Source organism: Denticeps clupeoides, chromosome 15, assembly GCF_900700375.1.
Source record: "Denticeps clupeoides chromosome 15, fDenClu1.1, whole genome shotgun sequence".
NCBI classification, from domain to species: domain Eukaryota; kingdom Metazoa; phylum Chordata; class Actinopteri; order Clupeiformes; family Denticipitidae; genus Denticeps; species Denticeps clupeoides.
This window is the reverse complement of record NC_041721.1, coordinates 4,158,117-4,176,360: the sequence shown is the minus strand read 5'-3', so window position 1 is coordinate 4,176,360 and position 18,244 is coordinate 4,158,117. Positions and strand designations below refer to the sequence as shown.

General features: G+C 43.1%; 1 protein-coding gene across 2 annotated transcripts in view; it reads left to right on the top strand.

The window, feature by feature from the left end:
- grm8a (glutamate receptor, metabotropic 8a) overlaps positions 1-15,040 on the top strand; it is a 135,831-nt gene extending 120,791 nt beyond the window's left edge. For both annotated transcript variants that reach the window (XM_028954865.1, XM_028954866.1), the window contains exons 9-11: positions 1,103-2,038; positions 13,530-13,776; positions 14,323-15,040. In XM_028954865.1, the coding sequence (XP_028810698.1) occupies positions 1,103-2,038; positions 13,530-13,776; positions 14,323-14,372 (1,233 nt within the window). In that variant the 3' untranslated portion in view covers positions 14,373-15,040. The remainder of the gene's footprint in view (positions 1-1,102; positions 2,039-13,529; positions 13,777-14,322) is intronic.
- The last annotated feature ends 3,204 nt before the right edge of the window (positions 15,041-18,244 follow it).

Genomic DNA, 18,244 nt, shown 5'->3' with positions numbered 1-18,244 from the left:
TTCTCATTAGGAGCGTGTTTGATGGATGAATGGAGGCATAAATAAAGCCGATTTAATTATGCCTGGTCGTCCGGCCTGCAGTTCCTTTGGAAGCGTTGTTATGGCGAGAAAATGGAGGAAAAAAGCAATTAAAATGTTTCCCCCACGGGATTAGCGTGGGATTGGTGAATTTCCGCATATTCCAACATTGCTTTATATGATCTGATAAGTCTAATTAGACGGCTGTAATTATACCCAACTCCTTTCTTTGTCTCTGTTTTACTGACCGCGGCCTGCATTCCGACCAATCCCCAAATGCGCGGTAAATGCGGTTTTCTCTGGGGCTCCTAATGCTGTTATCACACATATTTGCCTCTGTCCTACTTGTGCCAGGTCTCATCCTGTCCACCGGAGCACTTCTTCTTGTGCCTCGAAGCCCGTGGAACGTGCCTGGAAATGCTGGAGCAGCTAAATATTTTAAGAGCTGCCATGTAGCCCGTAGTGTTGCAGACACATTTAGATGCAGCGTTGGGTAAAGCGGTTCATCTCTCAAATCAATCAAATTGCTTCTATTGTCACGTCACATGACGATACAGTGCATATGAGTGAGGTTCTTGTGTGCAAAGCGGTGACAAAAAAAAACAAACATAAATGATAAACTGTGCATTGAACCTATGTACAGAAATATGAATAAAATTGTGAATTGTGGAAGTACGTCAAATTGATGTTGAGTTCTGAGTTCAGTGGTTGAGAGTCAGTGTGCTTTTGGTTTTTAGTCAAAGTTCAACAATCTGACTCACCTCTCCATTTTTTTTTTGTAATTTATTATTATTGTTGTTATTAATAATGAAGTAATTTATTGGACAAGTTGCAGATTTTACAAAAAAAAAGCACCCAAAATCAAAGCTTTGAAGATGAATCTGTGTAAAATAAAAATACATTTATAATACTCTTATTCATATATAAGTAACTATACTAAATATATATTTTTTGTAGTAGGGGCTTTCTAAAACCTCAGTATTATTGAGACTCGAATGAAATCAGAAATATATCTTGTGAATAATCAATATTGAAGTTGAATACAGACACAGTATTTCACCTGATTCGTTCTCCGTGTCTGTAGCTGGATGGCATGCGCTGGCGGATGGGCGATCCCACACTGCCTCTCTCCATCTGCAGCGCCCCCTGCAGGATGGGGGAGCGTAAGAAGATCGTGAAGGGCGTGCCCTGCTGTTGGCACTGCGAGCGCTGCGAGGGCTACCACTTCCAGGCCAGCGAGTTCAGCTGCGAGCTGTGCCCGTACGAGCAGCGGCCTGACACCAACCGCACTGGCTGCCAGCCCATACCCATCATCAAGCTGGAGTGGCACTCGCCCTGGGCGGTGGTGCCCGTCTTCGTTTCCATGTTGGGGATCCTGGCGACCACCTTCGTCATCGCGACCTTCGTGCGCTACAACGACACGCCCATTGTGCGCGCGTCAGGCCGGGAGATGAGCTACGTGCTTCTGACTGGCATCTTCCTGTGCTACGCCATCACCTTCCTGATGATCGCCGCGCCCGACGTGGCTGTCTGCTCCTTGCGACGCATCTTCCTGGGACTGGGCATGTGCTTCAGCTACGCTGCGCTCCTCACCAAGACCAACCGCATCCACCGGATCTTCGAGCAGGGCAAGAAATCGGTGACGGCGCCCCGCTTCATTAGCCCCGCCTCCCAGCTGGTCATCACCTTCAGCCTGATCTCCGTTCAGCTGCTGGGCGTGTTCGTGTGGTTCGCCGTGGACCCCCCTCACACTGTGGTGGACTACGGCGAGCAGCGGACGCAGGACCCGTCCAGTGCGCGTGGCGTCCTGAAGTGTGACATTTCGGACCTGTCCCTCATCTGCTCCCTGGGCTACAGCATCCTCCTGATGGTCACATGCACTGTATATGCCATCAAAACGCGGGGCGTGCCAGAGACCTTCAACGAGGCCAAGCCCATTGGATTTACTATGTACACCACCTGCATCATTTGGTTAGCTTTTATACCCATCTTCTTTGGAACAGCACAGTCTGCGGAACGGGTGAGACCCTGCTTTTATTGACACTATCTGTTGATTTTAACCATGCGGTTCATTGTTTCTGCAATGCATGCCATTCTCGGTATCCCAGAATTCACGTGCATGTTCCGCAGGGGATGAAAGGGAATGATTCCATATGTTGCAGAGCTTCGCTAGCTTCGCTTGCTGTGGAACTTTGCTGATAAGACACATTGCGTGTGTTTCGTGTGGCATCTTTGACTGAGTTGATCATCAACATCATAGGGTGGTAGTAGCCTAGTGGGTAACACACTCGCCTATGAACCGGAAGACCCAGGTTCAAATCCCACTAACTACCATTGTGTCCCTGAGCAAGACACTTAAACCTACAGGGACTGTCCCTGTAACTACTGATTGTAAGTCGCTCTGGAGAAGGGTGTCTGGTAAATGCTGTAAATGTAAATGTAGGGTCTGAGTTGGGCCTAAAGATTCAGTGGAATCATATTGCTTAAATTTCAACAAAAATATGTAACTAACATGCATTTTCAGATTTGCAGGCAGCAGAGTCACAGCCAATCAAAGCCATTATTGGCTAGCCAGTCCAGATGGTGTTTGGGTTTGTTTGTGTCATTCTCCGATACTATTAAATTCAGTGTTCTGTAAATGGTTTGAATTTATGAACCATTTGCTGTTCCACATTGGTGATCGGACTTCGTTGCAATTATCGAGACTCCTCCCACTCAGTTTCCTATGAATGAGGTGGTTGGACCTGGCAGCAGGAGACGGACAAGTCAGAAATAAATCACCCCCTTCCCCGCCCCAGACTCAATTACGGCGAGTCCCTCATTAAGGCAGGGGCTGTCTGCGCTTAGCCGTCGACGCCATGTCGGCCGAACCTGCCTCAGTCGAGAGACACTTATTGATATACCAATTATTCTGTGAGCAAACAGCTCTCCGTTTTCGCCCGCTGATGAGGGATTGGTGGTCGGCAAGAACAGGCCGCCGTTGTTCTCAGTCATTACTGAGCGTAATGAGAAAATCACTACATGAATTATAACGCTGGCAAATGGGAAAGCGCACCGGTGTAAAAGCCGTCATCTGTTCGTTCGCTCTGAAGTGGTGACGCGGTTCAGACGGAGAGAATCATGTACGAAAGTGCAGCCAGTGAGTGAGTGACGGTTACGCGTGTAAACACGCAAAATCCATCCTGACCTCGACAGTGGATGGTAATTTGGGGAGAAAACTTGACAGCTGGTGTTTTCATTTCATGTTTTCTCTCTTCTAGTCATTTTCATTTATATTTTAATTGCTTTTGTCTTTTCCTGTTCACTCTGTATTTGGCAGGTTTCACAGTGTCGTAGAAGTGACTTTAGCCATGCCCGCATTTAACCTAACAGCCACAGTGGGCGGGGCTAAATTATATCTTCATCTCCATTTAACAGATAGATCATGCAAAAACAAAAAAAAAATCAAAAAAGAAAAAAAATAATAATTTGTTTATTAACTGAATGACATTTTGGGTTAAATGTGTTTGTGTAACAAATTAGCTTTGGTGACTCCAAAAAATTCGTAATCAATTAATTTACGAAAACATTCAAATTAAGGATTTATTTTATTGTTTTGGTCATTTTGAATAAACTCCTAAAATGTCCACACAATGCAGACTTGACTCATATCAGTGTCACAGAGGTGTTGAAATAATGATGGTTTATAACTTCCGCTGAACGTTCCTGGACTCTCATAGTGTCATTTTAACACAGTGTGACACTCAGCCTGCCGTGACACGACTAGATGGCCATTTGGAAAATGTGACGGTGACGAGTATTGAACCACTTTCACTGACAAAATGCTCCGCCCACATCTGAGTTTTTCTCAGACCGCCGCCCAGTTCCCAGACTGTCACTATTCGGCGAAATGGCCACCTCCGGTGAACAAACAAGTCTGACGCACACACACTCCTGCCTGACAGCATTCTCCTGTTAAGATGGCCAGTCATCTGGTGTCGATCTCCTTGCTCGATAAGAGTCATCAGCGCCGCGACGGAAGCCCGGCGTGCGTCCCGCTGCTGGACGGGGTGACCACCCAGGTCTTTAGCCGCCCCTCCGCTGGGCCATTGATCTCGGTAATGTGCAGTGCCACAGGGATAATGCTTCCAGTGGGAAACGCATGGAATGGCCTTCCAGCATAACCATGTCAACCAGGACCAGAGCGCTGCACTATGCCAATTTAATTTGAATTATTGTTCCTTCCGCACACTCACAATCCCAAAAAACAGGGACGGAAATATAAAAAGTGTATAAACCCCAAAATTGAGTTTCTTTTGAAATGTTTGTTGACATTTTCAACACCAGAGGGCAACGTTTCACCCCGACTCCATTTTGTTTTACTTATTATTCTTCAAACTCCGCCCAACACACACAGAGATGACACACACCAGGGGTTGGAAGACATTATTTCATGCTATGAACTTGATCCCCGTTTCAGCAGATCAGAAATGACTGTGTGAGGCGAAAGTTTTGGGGTCTTTGGCTCTTGCAGCTCTGTCACCGCGAATGAGGACAGTCAGGATACAAAAATATATGTTGCTACACTTCTGATTTGTAGAACAGTTCACAATAACGACCATTATACCATCATTATTAGTCACTTCTAGTTCTAATATCTAGGACACATCGTTCCACCTTATTACATTGTTTTTGGTCAGAAAGTCACATGACTAGCTGCCACTTAGGAACATTAGGATCAGAGATTAAATATTTCATCATGGAATAAATATGTACAGGTCAAGTGGGGTCAATGTCATTGCAATCATCCACTCCAGGTGGTGCTGGTATATAAAATGAAACGCTGGCCAGTCACTGATTGGTATAATTGGCATGTTGAAATAGTGCCTTTGTTGTTACCAAGGCAGATTATAAATTATAATAATAATTATTATAATGCATAATTATCCTATTATAACTAATACAATATAACCCACACCCATCATGCATTGCTGATATTGTTCCATTATCAGCAAGACCAAGAGGTCAACTGTGAATACTGCAGACAGTGACCCCTACAGCAAAGTTTTTGATTTTTTCGAAGCCAAATCTACTGCAAATGGACAGTTTGAGATACCTTCTACCTAACATTTTCAGTGTTGGGTCAAACAACTCAGTTTTTTCCAGGCAATCTTTAGGTAAAGAATGCATTTCTCTTGAACTGAGAACTTCATCCGGTCCACCCACCTGGTAGTGGCTGGTTATTCCGTCTGTACACGACAGCTGCCATTAGCAGCGCGTGATTCTTGTCTGCGCTCATGTGATGTGACACATCAGTCAGCCGTAGTCGGATCGCGCCGCGCTTTTTCTCTCTCTCTCCCTCTTGTGAGATCAGAAGGAACAGACATTGAAAAGTTCAGATGAAAGTGTTCCTGGAGGATCCTCCATTGGGAATTGTGTGCACAAAGCATACGCTTGCCTTGGGGAAGATGGCTTTGTGACAATGGCAAACGTGTCAAACGGAGATGACTCACCACGTCCTGGAATTGGTTGGATTTGCATCTTTCCGTGTTATACTTTGCAATCTGTGTCACTCAAGGGAAAGACATTTAAAGCGATGCATTTTATTCCTACTCGCCGAGCTTCTCTTGTTATTTCTTCAGCTCTCATTTGAAGAAAGATACAGCTTTAACACATCGGACACATTTCCAGAGTGATTACGGCTGACGGCGTTTGATGTATAACAGTGACAGTAAAGGCGGAGCAGTGATGTGATGTCTTTCTGTTTATCTCTGATTGAAAAACCATGTCAGATTTACATCTGTGATCTTCATTCCATTGATACTGTGCCAATTTATCATCTATTCTAATAAGTATATAAGTACCAATGCTACTGACTGTTTTTTTAATTAGTAGCAAATGAAAATTTGCCAACATTTAAATTAAATGTCTGCTAATTCCAGGTTATTCCAGTTCTTTTTTTCCATTAATGTCATCTCCAACCGCTACTATTGTGGAATATAAGGGGGTGATAAAAACAGTCCATCCATTGTTTTTTTTCCCAACAATTTGCAGAATTTTCACATAAATTAGCCAAAAGTCACATCTGTTCTACAACAGCATTGTCACCTTCACACCATTGTAATCAATAATGGCTAGCAGGAAGAAGAGAAAACTGGTCTTTTTTTTAAGACCTGGGAATTACATCCGTAACAACCCTAGAACTGTTAGGGTTTTGGAGCTGCCTAAACATTCGTCATATCATGGGCGTCTCTCTCATGAAATAGACACTATCCTACAGGTCTATTCATTTCCACTCATGCAAATAAATCCAAGAGATAAGTGAGCAGCATGTGGGGATCGACAGGGGGGCGACAGGATGGGGGTTGAGTGAGGGAGTGAGGAAGGTGATTCATGCAATATATTTGTCTGCCTGTCAGTTTTGTTCTACTTTCACCCAATTAGTATACCTTAAAAGGGGTTTACCAAGCACAAAAAGGAATTTTTTAGAAAACAAACCACATTTGTTATTGTAATAATCTACTAAAAAATTGTGAAACCCTAAGGGGACTGTATAAAATCTTTATAATAAAGTACCTTTGAAGTCAGTCAAAAAGCTCAATGTAAGTTTACTAGCTATCCATTAACATTATTACAATTTACACAAAAATTTCAGGGTATCTGCAGATTTAAAAAGATACATGTAGAACTTTTAAAGACCATTTTAAGGCCACATTCATTGTTTTTTTTTTTTTTTTGGTTACTTCTTTCAGGTCTACACGATCTGGGAAAAAAAAGTCATATTGCGATTACTGAGGTCAATATTGTGATTTCGCTATGATAAATGGCACTTGCTTTTCACACTGTGTGATCTTTCAAATTCAGTTCACTTCACTTTCATGTTGCATATTTAACTACGATTTCACCATTGACTCCATATCCATTCCAACCTGGGCTGTCATTGTGATGTCATACATATGACTTGTAAAATGTGTTTTAAGAGAGAGCACTGTTGTACGTGGGTGGGTGTGGATACAGTTTTACCAATCTCCGAAACAAATTTACAAGCATTGAATCATACAGAAAGGATAGGTACTATAGGCCAGAACTGTCTGATATGCTACACATGCACTGCTTCACCACTCACTACACTCAGGATGTGCAAGCATGGACTAAAAACATTCTACAACCTGAAATAATCATGTTGTGATTTCACACATATATGAGTCTGTTAATAATCTTTCCTATTATGCATGTATTATTGGACAAGAACGTTAGTCAGACTAAATGATGACCTATAACCATATCTCAACTAAGCTGACACTACACTTCTCAAAAAAATAATTAAACACAAAAATACGACATCCTAGATCAAAGTGAATTTAATCTTAATCAAATTGATCAACCCATGGATTTCTGTCACACTCAAAATTAAAGTGGAAAAACACACTACGGGCTGATTGAACTTTGATGTAGTTTTCTTTAAACAAGTCAAAATGAGTCTCTGTAGTGTATGACCTCTCTACCACGCTTGGACATTCTCCTGAAGAGATGGCAGATAGTCATGGTGGATGGAATGAGACATGATGCACCAGATGTGCTCATTTGGATTCAGGCCTCCTCCACATCTCCTGATGTACTGGCCTGTGTCCAGGTAGTGCCTCCATGCTCTGGACACTACGCTGATGGACACAGCAAACCTTCTTGCCACAGCTCACATTGATGTGCCATCCTGGATGAGCTGCACTACCTGAGCCACTTGTGTGGGTTGTAGACTCCGTCTCAGGCTACCACTAGACTGAAAGCGCCACCAACATTCAAAATTGACCAAAACATCAGCCAGAAAGTATAGGAACTGAGAAGTGGTCCACGCCTTTATTAGGGATGTCTTGCTAATTGCCTAACATTTCCACATGTGTTTTCCTTTTGCATAAATGCATGTGAAATTGATTGTCAATCAGTGTTGCTTCCTAAGTGGACAGTTTGATTTCATAGAAAGAAGTGTGATTGACTTTTGAGTTACATTGTGGTGTTTAAGTGTTCCCTTTATTTTTTTGAGCAGTGTATATAAATTGAATGCAAGGCTTAGTCTCTGACCAGTGAATTTCATAAAAACACTACTGTCACTGGAGAAGAAAAATTATCCTCGATCCTTGGTTGAAGGATTGATGCAGACTACAGCTCGGTCACACAATGGCTAAAATATTCATACAGCTCCCAGTTCATTGAGCTGGACATGACTGTGCCAAGCATAACATATAAAAACCCCACAAAAGCCTCACCGTACATCACAAATCTTGAATTCTGCTTTAGTTTTATAATTCCTTCCCCTCGTGTGTAGTTCCAGCCTCCGCTGTTACATCAACAGTGATCTGCCAAATGCCGTAAATGTAATGTAAATGATTACTCCACCCATTAGACGGGTTTGATTAAGCGTGGTGGGCGTGTCCTAATCCCACAAATCCCTGCTGTAACTCACCAGCCTGTCGTTGTTCTCTCTGCAGGGGACCTTTTTGCTTTTGTGTAAGTTTAATTCATGTGGCGGTGTATGTAATTAATGCATCTGACTCATGAGCAATCTGGAACCAGAAATAAATGAAATATATCGTTATATATTTAGGGTGAACCTTTTTTGTTTTGGTTAAAAATGTGCCCACTTTGCACAATACCCTGATCTAGAATCCTCAACTGGGTGCCATGTGATTCATGAGCTTGGCTGTATGTGTGTATGTGAGTGTTTGGTGTGCTTCGGTGTGTATGTTAGAAATTGGGCATCAGGAATGACGATTTTATTAAAGCTCTTTCCTACTGTGCGGGCCAGGTTAGGCAACATGCATTATTCAGCGAGCATGTCGACTAAGCCCATATCCACTCCTTCTTAATACCTGCGACAGAATGCTAAAAACTCGCAGGAGTTTTAAACTAAGATCATTTTTAAAAAAGTTAAATCCTGCACATGGAACAGAGCAGATTTTTGAAGGCTGATGCACACGAATGCTTCAAAATAAATCAGTTCAATAATTTGAAACAAAAACTCTTTATAAGCAGAAAAAAAAATAGTGTGGCATTTTTTATTGGGCAGTGTACTTTTATGTTAAAGTAACACTTTAATATAAAAGCTGCTGAGTGGCTCTGGTTCTGGTATGCCCTGTAAATTTGATAACCTGAAATGAAGCAGATTCTGAAATAAAAGTATTTATTGTTAATAATATTTATTCAGGGAGTTGCAGAACAGTTCCAGATTCCTCGCTAATGAAATGGCGGTGCGGAGAGAAATAATAATTGTGCATTTTCTGTTAAAAGCAAACAAGTTTGTTGTTCCAAAATAAAGTGAATATGAAATCGTCCTGCAGATCGACCTGTAGTATTTATTTAGTATGAGCATGGCACTCATAGCATGGAACTTTTCTCTAAAACTGCAATTAAACATTTTCACATTTCGGCTCTCATCTGGTTGAATAAGTATAAGTGAGTTTCACGGGTCTTTGTGTGACTCCTCGGCGGTCCCGGGCCCGTCATGTGCTGCACATCACAAGCACACAAGGGTTCTAATCCCCCCCAGCATGGGTGACCAGAACCCTTTATATGTTGGTTTTGTCCTCATAATCAGAAGGTTGCTGGTTCGAATCCTGAACGGCCAATGTGCCACCGAGGTGCCACTGAGCAAAGCACCGTCCCCACACACTGCTCCCTGGGTGCCTGTCATGGCTGCCCACTGGTTACAAGCAGAGGACACATTTTTGTTGTGCCACCATGTGCACCATGTTCACAATGACAATCACTTCACTTTCTTTCCAGAGATGACACGCCTTGTGTTTTTTCTCCTTTTCCTCTTTTTTTTTGCTCAGGTCCATCTCTCTAATGTTATTTAGTTAAAAATAAATATTCAACACAACATATATTTGTGTGAAAATTAAGTTTTACTCATTAAATTTTAGATTATTGCTTATTCCCAGTCAAGGCCATTCTGGGACACACACACATACACACACACAATTCAGTTGCACAGTCACACCTGTGGAAATTTTGATGTTCCAATTCACCTAGTGTGGATGCTGTTGGGTGGCAGCAGGAAAACCGAAGAACCCGGGCCAAACCCATGGCAACATGGGGAGAGCATGCAAACTCTACACGGGCAACGCTTTAGGCGGGATTCAAACTCAGGACCTTGGAGGTGTGAGGTGTGTGTCACTAACCACCTCGCCACCACGCAGCCCCTTATATGAGAATCTTATTACAGAGTAGAATAGGTTCTATAGGGGCAGTGGTGGCCTAGCGGTTAAGGAAGCGGCCCCGTAATCAGAAGGTTGCCGGTTCGAATCCCGATCCGCCAAGGTACCACTGAGGTGCCACTGAGCAAAGCACCGTCCCCACACACTGCTCCCCGGGCGCCTGTCATGGCTGCCCACTGCTCACTCAGGGTGATGGTTTAAATGCAGAGGACAAATTTCACTGTGTGCACCATGTGCTGTGCTGCTGTGTATCACGTGTGACAATCACTTCACTTTACTTTATTTATTGCCATTTCACAGGTTTTATGGGCCTCCTTGTGGATCTAACTATGAAAAAGTTATACAGCAGAATCTTTAAGCAGATTTATCACAGACTGGACACAATTTTGAAGTCCCAAGCCTCTAATCTATGAACTTGGTTATTGCCGCAGACGAACGCCTGTTACTTGAACGCCTGCATGTTTCAGAGTTGTGCATCAAACGGGTTCAACAGCTGGCCAGATGTTACCTGCAGCCTCCCCATATGGGAGAGATCTGTGATCTCGTAGGTACGTTACGTTCTGCTTGTGCATTGCTGTTTTACGCTTCTCAGAGTGGACATTAACTGGGCTCCTCGAAAATATGCATCGAATTTGTTTGTTTACTTTGGCGTTGTTTGCGCATGCATGGTTTTCTATGCGGCTCTCTGTGAACTTGAGCGTATGTACGTGCGTGTGTGTTTACTGTATATTCCTGCCTGTTCATGCGTGCTCCGCTCGTGTCGTCGCTGATTATTTCTCCTCCTCTGCGGCGGCTGTTTGCTGTAAATCCCATTTTAAAAATAAGAAAACGGGTCATGCTGCAGCTTCGCTCCGTCACACTTCATCTCGTGGACGAACCGTCTACAGATCGGCGCCGAGGTCCGAGACCCGATATCTCAGTAAACAAGGTTAACTCAATCATGACTTCTAACTTAACCCGACCAAAATTCATCTTCATCATTCACCCAGCTGATGAAGAGTGATGACAACACACACTTGCTGAGCAATAACTCACACACAGAGCATCCAAAATATCACTGTCACTACACTGCACCGCACACAACTCACTCATGCCCGTCACAACTCACTCATGCCCGGTCCGTGCAACCGACATCTTTCTTACTCTTTTGGACGCCATTTGGTTTGGTGTCAGTAATATTAATTTTAATAATAATAATAATAATAACAAGGTCCCCTTGAGCAAGGTACCGTCCCCACACACTGCTTATTGAGACACAGCAGCGATGGATAGAGGGGTTATAATAACATATTTAATAGAAAAGGGCAGTGGATTTAACATGCAGATGGTCCATCTTAAGACTCTCAGTGACTCGGTTTCATTGTCACCACGGTTTCCGGCGGTGCTGATCGGCTCGGTTCTGTCCGGGTCCACAGCTTTCTGAAAATGGGCTCAGATACAGATGAAATGAATAAACACCCCTGGCAGAAGGTGTACACGTGTGTAGATACACAGCGTCCATTTATACACTGTCCATGTACTGACTGCGGGCAAGAAGCAAGGCGTCCAAATAGGATGTCATGGCCTCTGCACTCACACACAATAAATTGTCACAAATTGAAAAACACACACACACACACACACACACGTATCTGTAGGACCACTTGTCACACCCCCCCCAGTATCAACCCTGCCTTTAAAGAAGCCACCTTCAATAGAACCTTAGGACTCGAAGTAAACAGACGTCACTAAGCATTAATATGCACGCAGTTTACATTTACATTTACAGCTTTTACCAGAAGCCCTTATTTAGAGTGACTTACAATCAGTTGTTACAGGGACAGTCCCCCCCCCGGAGACACTCAGGGTTAAGTGTCTTGCTCAGGGACACAATGGTAGTAAGTGGGATTTGAACCTGGGTCTTCTGGTTCATAGGCGAGTGTGTTACCCACTAGGCTACTACCTACCAGTTCACACACTGTACACTCTACTGACATTATACACCAGTAGAAATCTAGCTTTCCCACAAGTACACACACACACACACACACACACAGACACACACACTCCGCCCACGTTCTGTTCCTACTCCACTTCCAGCCCCTCATTAAATGAGGAAGCAGCGCGGTAGCCGGCGTGCCGGAGTGCTGGACCGTGGCCGTGGTGTGTGTTGGCAGGCGGCGGGTGTGTGTTCCTTCTCGCTTCGGCTCCGCGAGGCTGTTGTTTAGACTGGAGCGTGACCGGCCATCTGCTGCCCGCCGTTCCGATTTGGTTTCTGCCTCCTGCTGGAGACACGGATACAGATGAGCGGTGGCCAGTTTCCGTAGTTGTGCAGAGTGTGTGTGTGTGTGTGTGTGTTTTAAAATGATCTTTGTATTTGGTCTGGAATTGACTTTCTTGAAGTCCAAGGTTCGAGGGTACTTTATTGTCACCAGCAGCTTTATACATGTACAACGTGTGTTGACCTCGGAGTAACATTACATTCAACAGGACAAAAGCTGCGAACAAGCAATACAATAAGTGCAGAGCAAGAGCAACATACAGTGAAGTGCGAGAGCATTTCACTATAAAAACGACTACAATAACTTCAGAAAAATGAATACACAAGACAACATAGAAGCTGGAAGAAGGGTCACATTCTGATTCTCACAATTAAATATGGATATGATATTATGTGACTATATTAATAGTATAATCATATTCTTCTAAATTATTTCTTATTAAGCCATGATATTTAAAAACTCTGACATCTAGTTTGGAGGTATGATCCTTCCTTCCGTCTTACGAAATAGTCCTACAAAAATGTCCTCTAGTCTTGTTCAAAGGTCAAAGGTTTCAGTCAATATTTAAATTGTTCAATCAAATAATTCCTTTGCCAACCTGATCCAATATTTTATATGCAAGGGTTAAGGAGAAACAACAGTTGACAATGAAATGTACGTAAGACAAGGAATTCCGTAGACAAATGATTCAGTGCAAACAGTGAAAATAATCCACAGCTAGGTCATAAGGCCTCAGAGAACAGATACTTCAAAATATGCTTAAAGCAAATTCACCACCGAGTTGTATTACAAAGGAAAAGTAATGGCAGCAAAAATGTACTTTTTTATGCATTCTGAGAGTATTCTGAATACATTGCAGTATGTGTCTAGTACCAGAATACTTTAATGGCAGTGAATTCTGCAACTCAAGCTCAGCATTTTTCAATGTATTAAACAAGTGCATTCAGGATGTGTCCTGATTAGTAATGATTTTTTTTTTGTTGTCGTAAATAGTAATTAATAGTAATTAAAGCTCTGACGTCCTCCTTTCTCCGGCTTTCTGTGTCTTTTTCCTGGCCAGATGTACATCCAGACCGCCACTCTGACCATCTCCCTCAGCCTGAGTGCCTCCGTGTCACTCGGGATGCTCTACATGCCCAAGGTCTACATCATCATCTTCCACCCGGAGCAGAACGTCCCCAAGCGCAAGCGCAGTTTCAAGGCCATCGTCACGGCGGCCACCATGTCAGGCAAGCTGACGCAGAAGGCGGGCGACAGGCCCAACGGGGAGGTGAAGACGGAGCTCTGCGAGAGCATGGAGACCAACAGTGAGTACTCACTGCTCACCTAGAGCCCGGACCCCAACCCTCACCCTGTCCCTGCTCCAGGACCACGCCCACACCCTCTCTTCATGAATATGGAAACATGACAGCTGCTTTACTGATGTTTCCATATGCGTTGCCATGGAGATGTTCCTTTGTTTTCCTTTGCGTCTGTATTGCTCGTATGTTTGTATGCATGTTGACCGTGCTGTAAACGTCTCGATCCTGAAGTCGCGCTGTATGGTTACTGTAGTGTACGTACCCCTCCTCCACCCTTCCTTTGACTCTCAGACACGTTTGTCTTTTTTTTTTTTTTTTTCTCCGATTCCTGGCAACTGCTGAGGACCTTCCAGATCGTTTTAAAGCCACCAGTGTGGGACGTCACCCTGTTCCCTGCTGCTCGGGTCATGGAGGGCCATTCGTTTCTGATTTAGCTCCCTGATTTGATAATTTGAAGAAATCCTTTGACGTGATCTTTTGTAAAAGCGATCAGCCGTCTGGAACGCCTGTCACAGGCGCTCGTCCTCTCTAACGTCTTTCCCCTCCTGGCAGCTTCCTCAACCAAGACGACATACGTCAGCTATAGCAATCACGCCGTCTGAGGGGTCCCGGCGAGGCGCGCCTGTCCCGAGGCGGAGACGTGGTGTCCCTGGACGACAGGAGGAACTCCTGAGAGCAAAAACTAGCATGAGACTTATTCGTCTTATTTTTCTGTTGTACCACATTGACAAGCCCACCGTCGCGGCGCCATGCAGCTGAGGAGGCCAACGCGTGCGGCTGAAATAAGAGCTAAGAGTCCTGCCATAACTGAAAATAGAGACACATGGTCAAAAAAAAAAAAAAAAAAGACAAACTGAACAAAATATGAAACTGACATGTGGGCTCGCGGTCACAAGCACATATACATACATACAAAAAAAAAGAGAAACACAAAAAATTAAGTGTTAACAGTGTCATTCAGTGCAAAAGAATGACGTGTGGAGAAAAAAAGAGGACTTAAAGAAAAAAAATACTTCAAATTGTGAAAAATTATCCGAGGTGATCATGTTTGTTGTTATTCTACTTGTAAGTAATTTTGTGGTCGTGAAGATTTTCCATTCTTGTTCCACATTGTCTGACCTGCATATTGGGATGAGATGTTTCTCTTGTATCGGCTAACTGGACTGTAGCCCTGGGTTGTGACTCTGTAAATGCCAAAATGCCATGGTTGAAGCATGCCAGTTTTTATACAAAAGATTTATTTATAATAAAGGAATGTTTTGCAAATGTGTAGCGTTGTTGATATCTTGTTTTTCCATTAGATTCTACTATATAGCATCAAACCAGAAATTCACTATATAAAGTATTTACCGTATTTTAAAAAACTAACAAGAGGTGAAATGGACATATTTAGTGAACAGAGTGTGGAAATGTTTTTCATTATGAACATGATTTGTTTTGCATTTTAGTCAAATAATTACTTTTTGATCCAGGTTTCTGTTCAGTTGTATAGTAAACTATTGTATGATATTTCATCTACCTTTTGTATTTATCGTCTACATTTTAAAGATCCGTTTGCTTGAACTTTTTGCCTTACTCTATGCATTTCGTGATAAAATGATTACAGCCATCGACATTTGGACATGTATATAGTTTTAAAGTTTGTATACGCAGTCCATGGAAGCTATTTAAGGTAAGCTTCAAATTTAATGCATTTTCTGCATTCGGTTCTGCATTAAAAATGAACAGTTGCACACAGAAATCATCTATATTTCACTAGTTGGTGCAGCTTTGAAAATGCTGTTTTTATAAAAAAAATTTAAAATAGTGACCATATTGACAGTTGTTTATTTTTCTGATGAATGGGACTCCCACAGTAAACTATATCAGCCTCAGTATTTAAACCCCTGGCCTAGCCCAATAAGTCATGTGGAATCTGGTACCAAGGCCTTAGGTGGTGATTCCATGGTTCAGACTTTTTTCAGCATCACACAGATGGTCCATTGGATTGTGATCTGGGGAAAACCCTGACCCTAGAAGATCTGCTGGTTTGGAGATGCCTTGATATTTGAATATCAAGGCCGGTGAGAGACATTTTGATCTTTTTAAGTGGGACAACTTGCACAATTAGTATCTGCCAAATACATTTTACCCCACTGTACCATGCATCCATAGCACAAAATCACTAATACTCAACATTTAAATTTACATATCAACTCAAACGTATATTAATGAGTTTATGGCTATGCAGTTTTACAAGAGAAGAATGGGGAAAAGACAGTGGACAGCTACAGTGGGACTCAGGATCTGCTCACTGTACATACCTGAAAGTCTACACAACAAGGCCCTGACAGGTCGATTAAACCATGGATGGAGAATGTTTTCAGCTATTGATTAATCCTGAAGTATTATCTGTGTACTTTGAGAGGGATATTCTGCAGTAATCACAAGATGCCAGGCCTTATGGCCACCTTTGATGTGACCCAAATCCTTGTTATCTCACACAGGCTAATTATATTAGCAGAACATAACCTAATACCCATATCTCTTGACCTCTGACCTGTCATGTCTCATGGTTTCTACCTCTCATGGTGTCATCCTCTCTTCTGCTGCCTTATCGGAGCAGATCAGCCTGTGCAAACTACAGCAATGTGCCGCACACCAGTTCATTATAAATCATATTCAGGGTGGAAGACTTATCACATGGCAAATAAGTGTCACAACCCGGTCCCTAAACCATGGCCACCTACTCCCAAACCAGGAGGATCATCATGTGGCCAATGGAGTCATCAAAGGACAATCTGTTTAGAATGTGACATACCAAATTCTGGTATTAAAGATCAAAACTTTATACATTTATGATATCTTTCTTAACATTATTCCAAGATGAACAGGGTCTCCTGGTCCAGGACAGTGTCCAGTAACCTTGTCCTCTGCAATGGTCTCCTTGGAAACAAGGACGTACTCCCTTCTTCTTCACTTCTTCTCCAGACTTCCTCAATCCAAGCAGATGGCGGGAAGAGGTCTAATCTCCAGACTTCCCACTGGTAAAAAAATGACGTTTACTATTGAGGCGAGAATTCCAAGAAGAGTAAAAAAAACACATCCAAATAGTCATTTTGTGAGTTAAAGTGTAAAAGAATGTTATCATCTTATGGTGATTTTAGAGTGGTTTGCACTGCCACTATCATAATGTAAAAAAAAGTACAAAATGCATACAGGTATCCTGCTGGCATTTCTTTCCCTCCAGTACCAACAAGACATGAAACACACAAGTGGTTCTGAAAAAAAAAAAAAAAAAACAGACACCTGGGATGGCGGCGCTGTCAAAAATGTCACCCCTGTCAGTCACCGCGCCCGTCAGCGGTGGCGCTTCATGTTGCTAATTAGCGCTGGGCCGCGCGGGACGAGCGCAGACTGTAAACAGTGGAGCGTGATGTGATCTTTTACTGCTGAGGGACGAGTCACATGACACACACACACACACACACACACACACACACTGGCCGCTTTATTAGGTCCACCCCGCACTCCTGGTCAGGGCCGTAGAGAACGTAGTTCGGCTGTCGGTGTACGGTGGGGTTTGGTGCATGTGTGTAGGGAGTGCAGTCCAGTTATCCTCTATCCCATCACCAGCTTTCGCCAACAGCAACATCAACATCCCTTCGCCATGCCAGTATCGGATCCTACACTCGAATCAGGTCTCCACTAGGGTCTCCGGTTTCCTCCTGCCATTCAAAAATGAGTGTAGTGTGTGTGTGTGTGTGTGTGTGTGTGTGCCCTGCGGTAGGCTGGCACCCCATCAGATGAGTCCCCAGTGTCCAGTTCTGGAGGGTAAGTGAGTGAGTGAAAAAGGACAGCAACTGAACACAAAAAACAGCAAGTAGATACAGTTTGAGTGAGAAATTCAGTCATTAAGAATAGATAATAACATGCAGATTATTTTCATATGCAGAGGATATAAACAACAATCACAATTTCTTCATAAACTTTGTTCAAAATGTTGTTCTTGCAGAGTGTCACATGATGCACTGACTGATTAGGATCTCACAAATGTGGAGCCACTTTGTCTCGACCGCGGCGGATGGACTGAAGACGGATGTTGAGTGTTGAAGCGAAAAAGGGGGTTTATTCACAAAAATGCACAAAAAGAAACCGCCACAGCAAGCCCCCCAGTTCTGGGTTGGTACTGCGACCGACGCCTGTCCCTTATAAGGAGGGGTGAGGCACCGGCGTGGATGTGACACATTTTAAGTGATATATCTCCAAAATCAGGAACATCGAAGCCTATTGTCAGTCACACACAAGGTCCACCTCCTTTTATGTCTTCACTATGGTAGTGTTACTGCAAATTAACATGAAATTTGTTTTCGAACTGGTTATTTACCCTGAGATAATCTTCATTTAATGTCTTTTATTAGTAGGATGTGGCAGTATTGACCTATGTGGCCTAGCGGGTAAGGAAAACGGACTCGTAATCGGAAGGTTGCGCCAA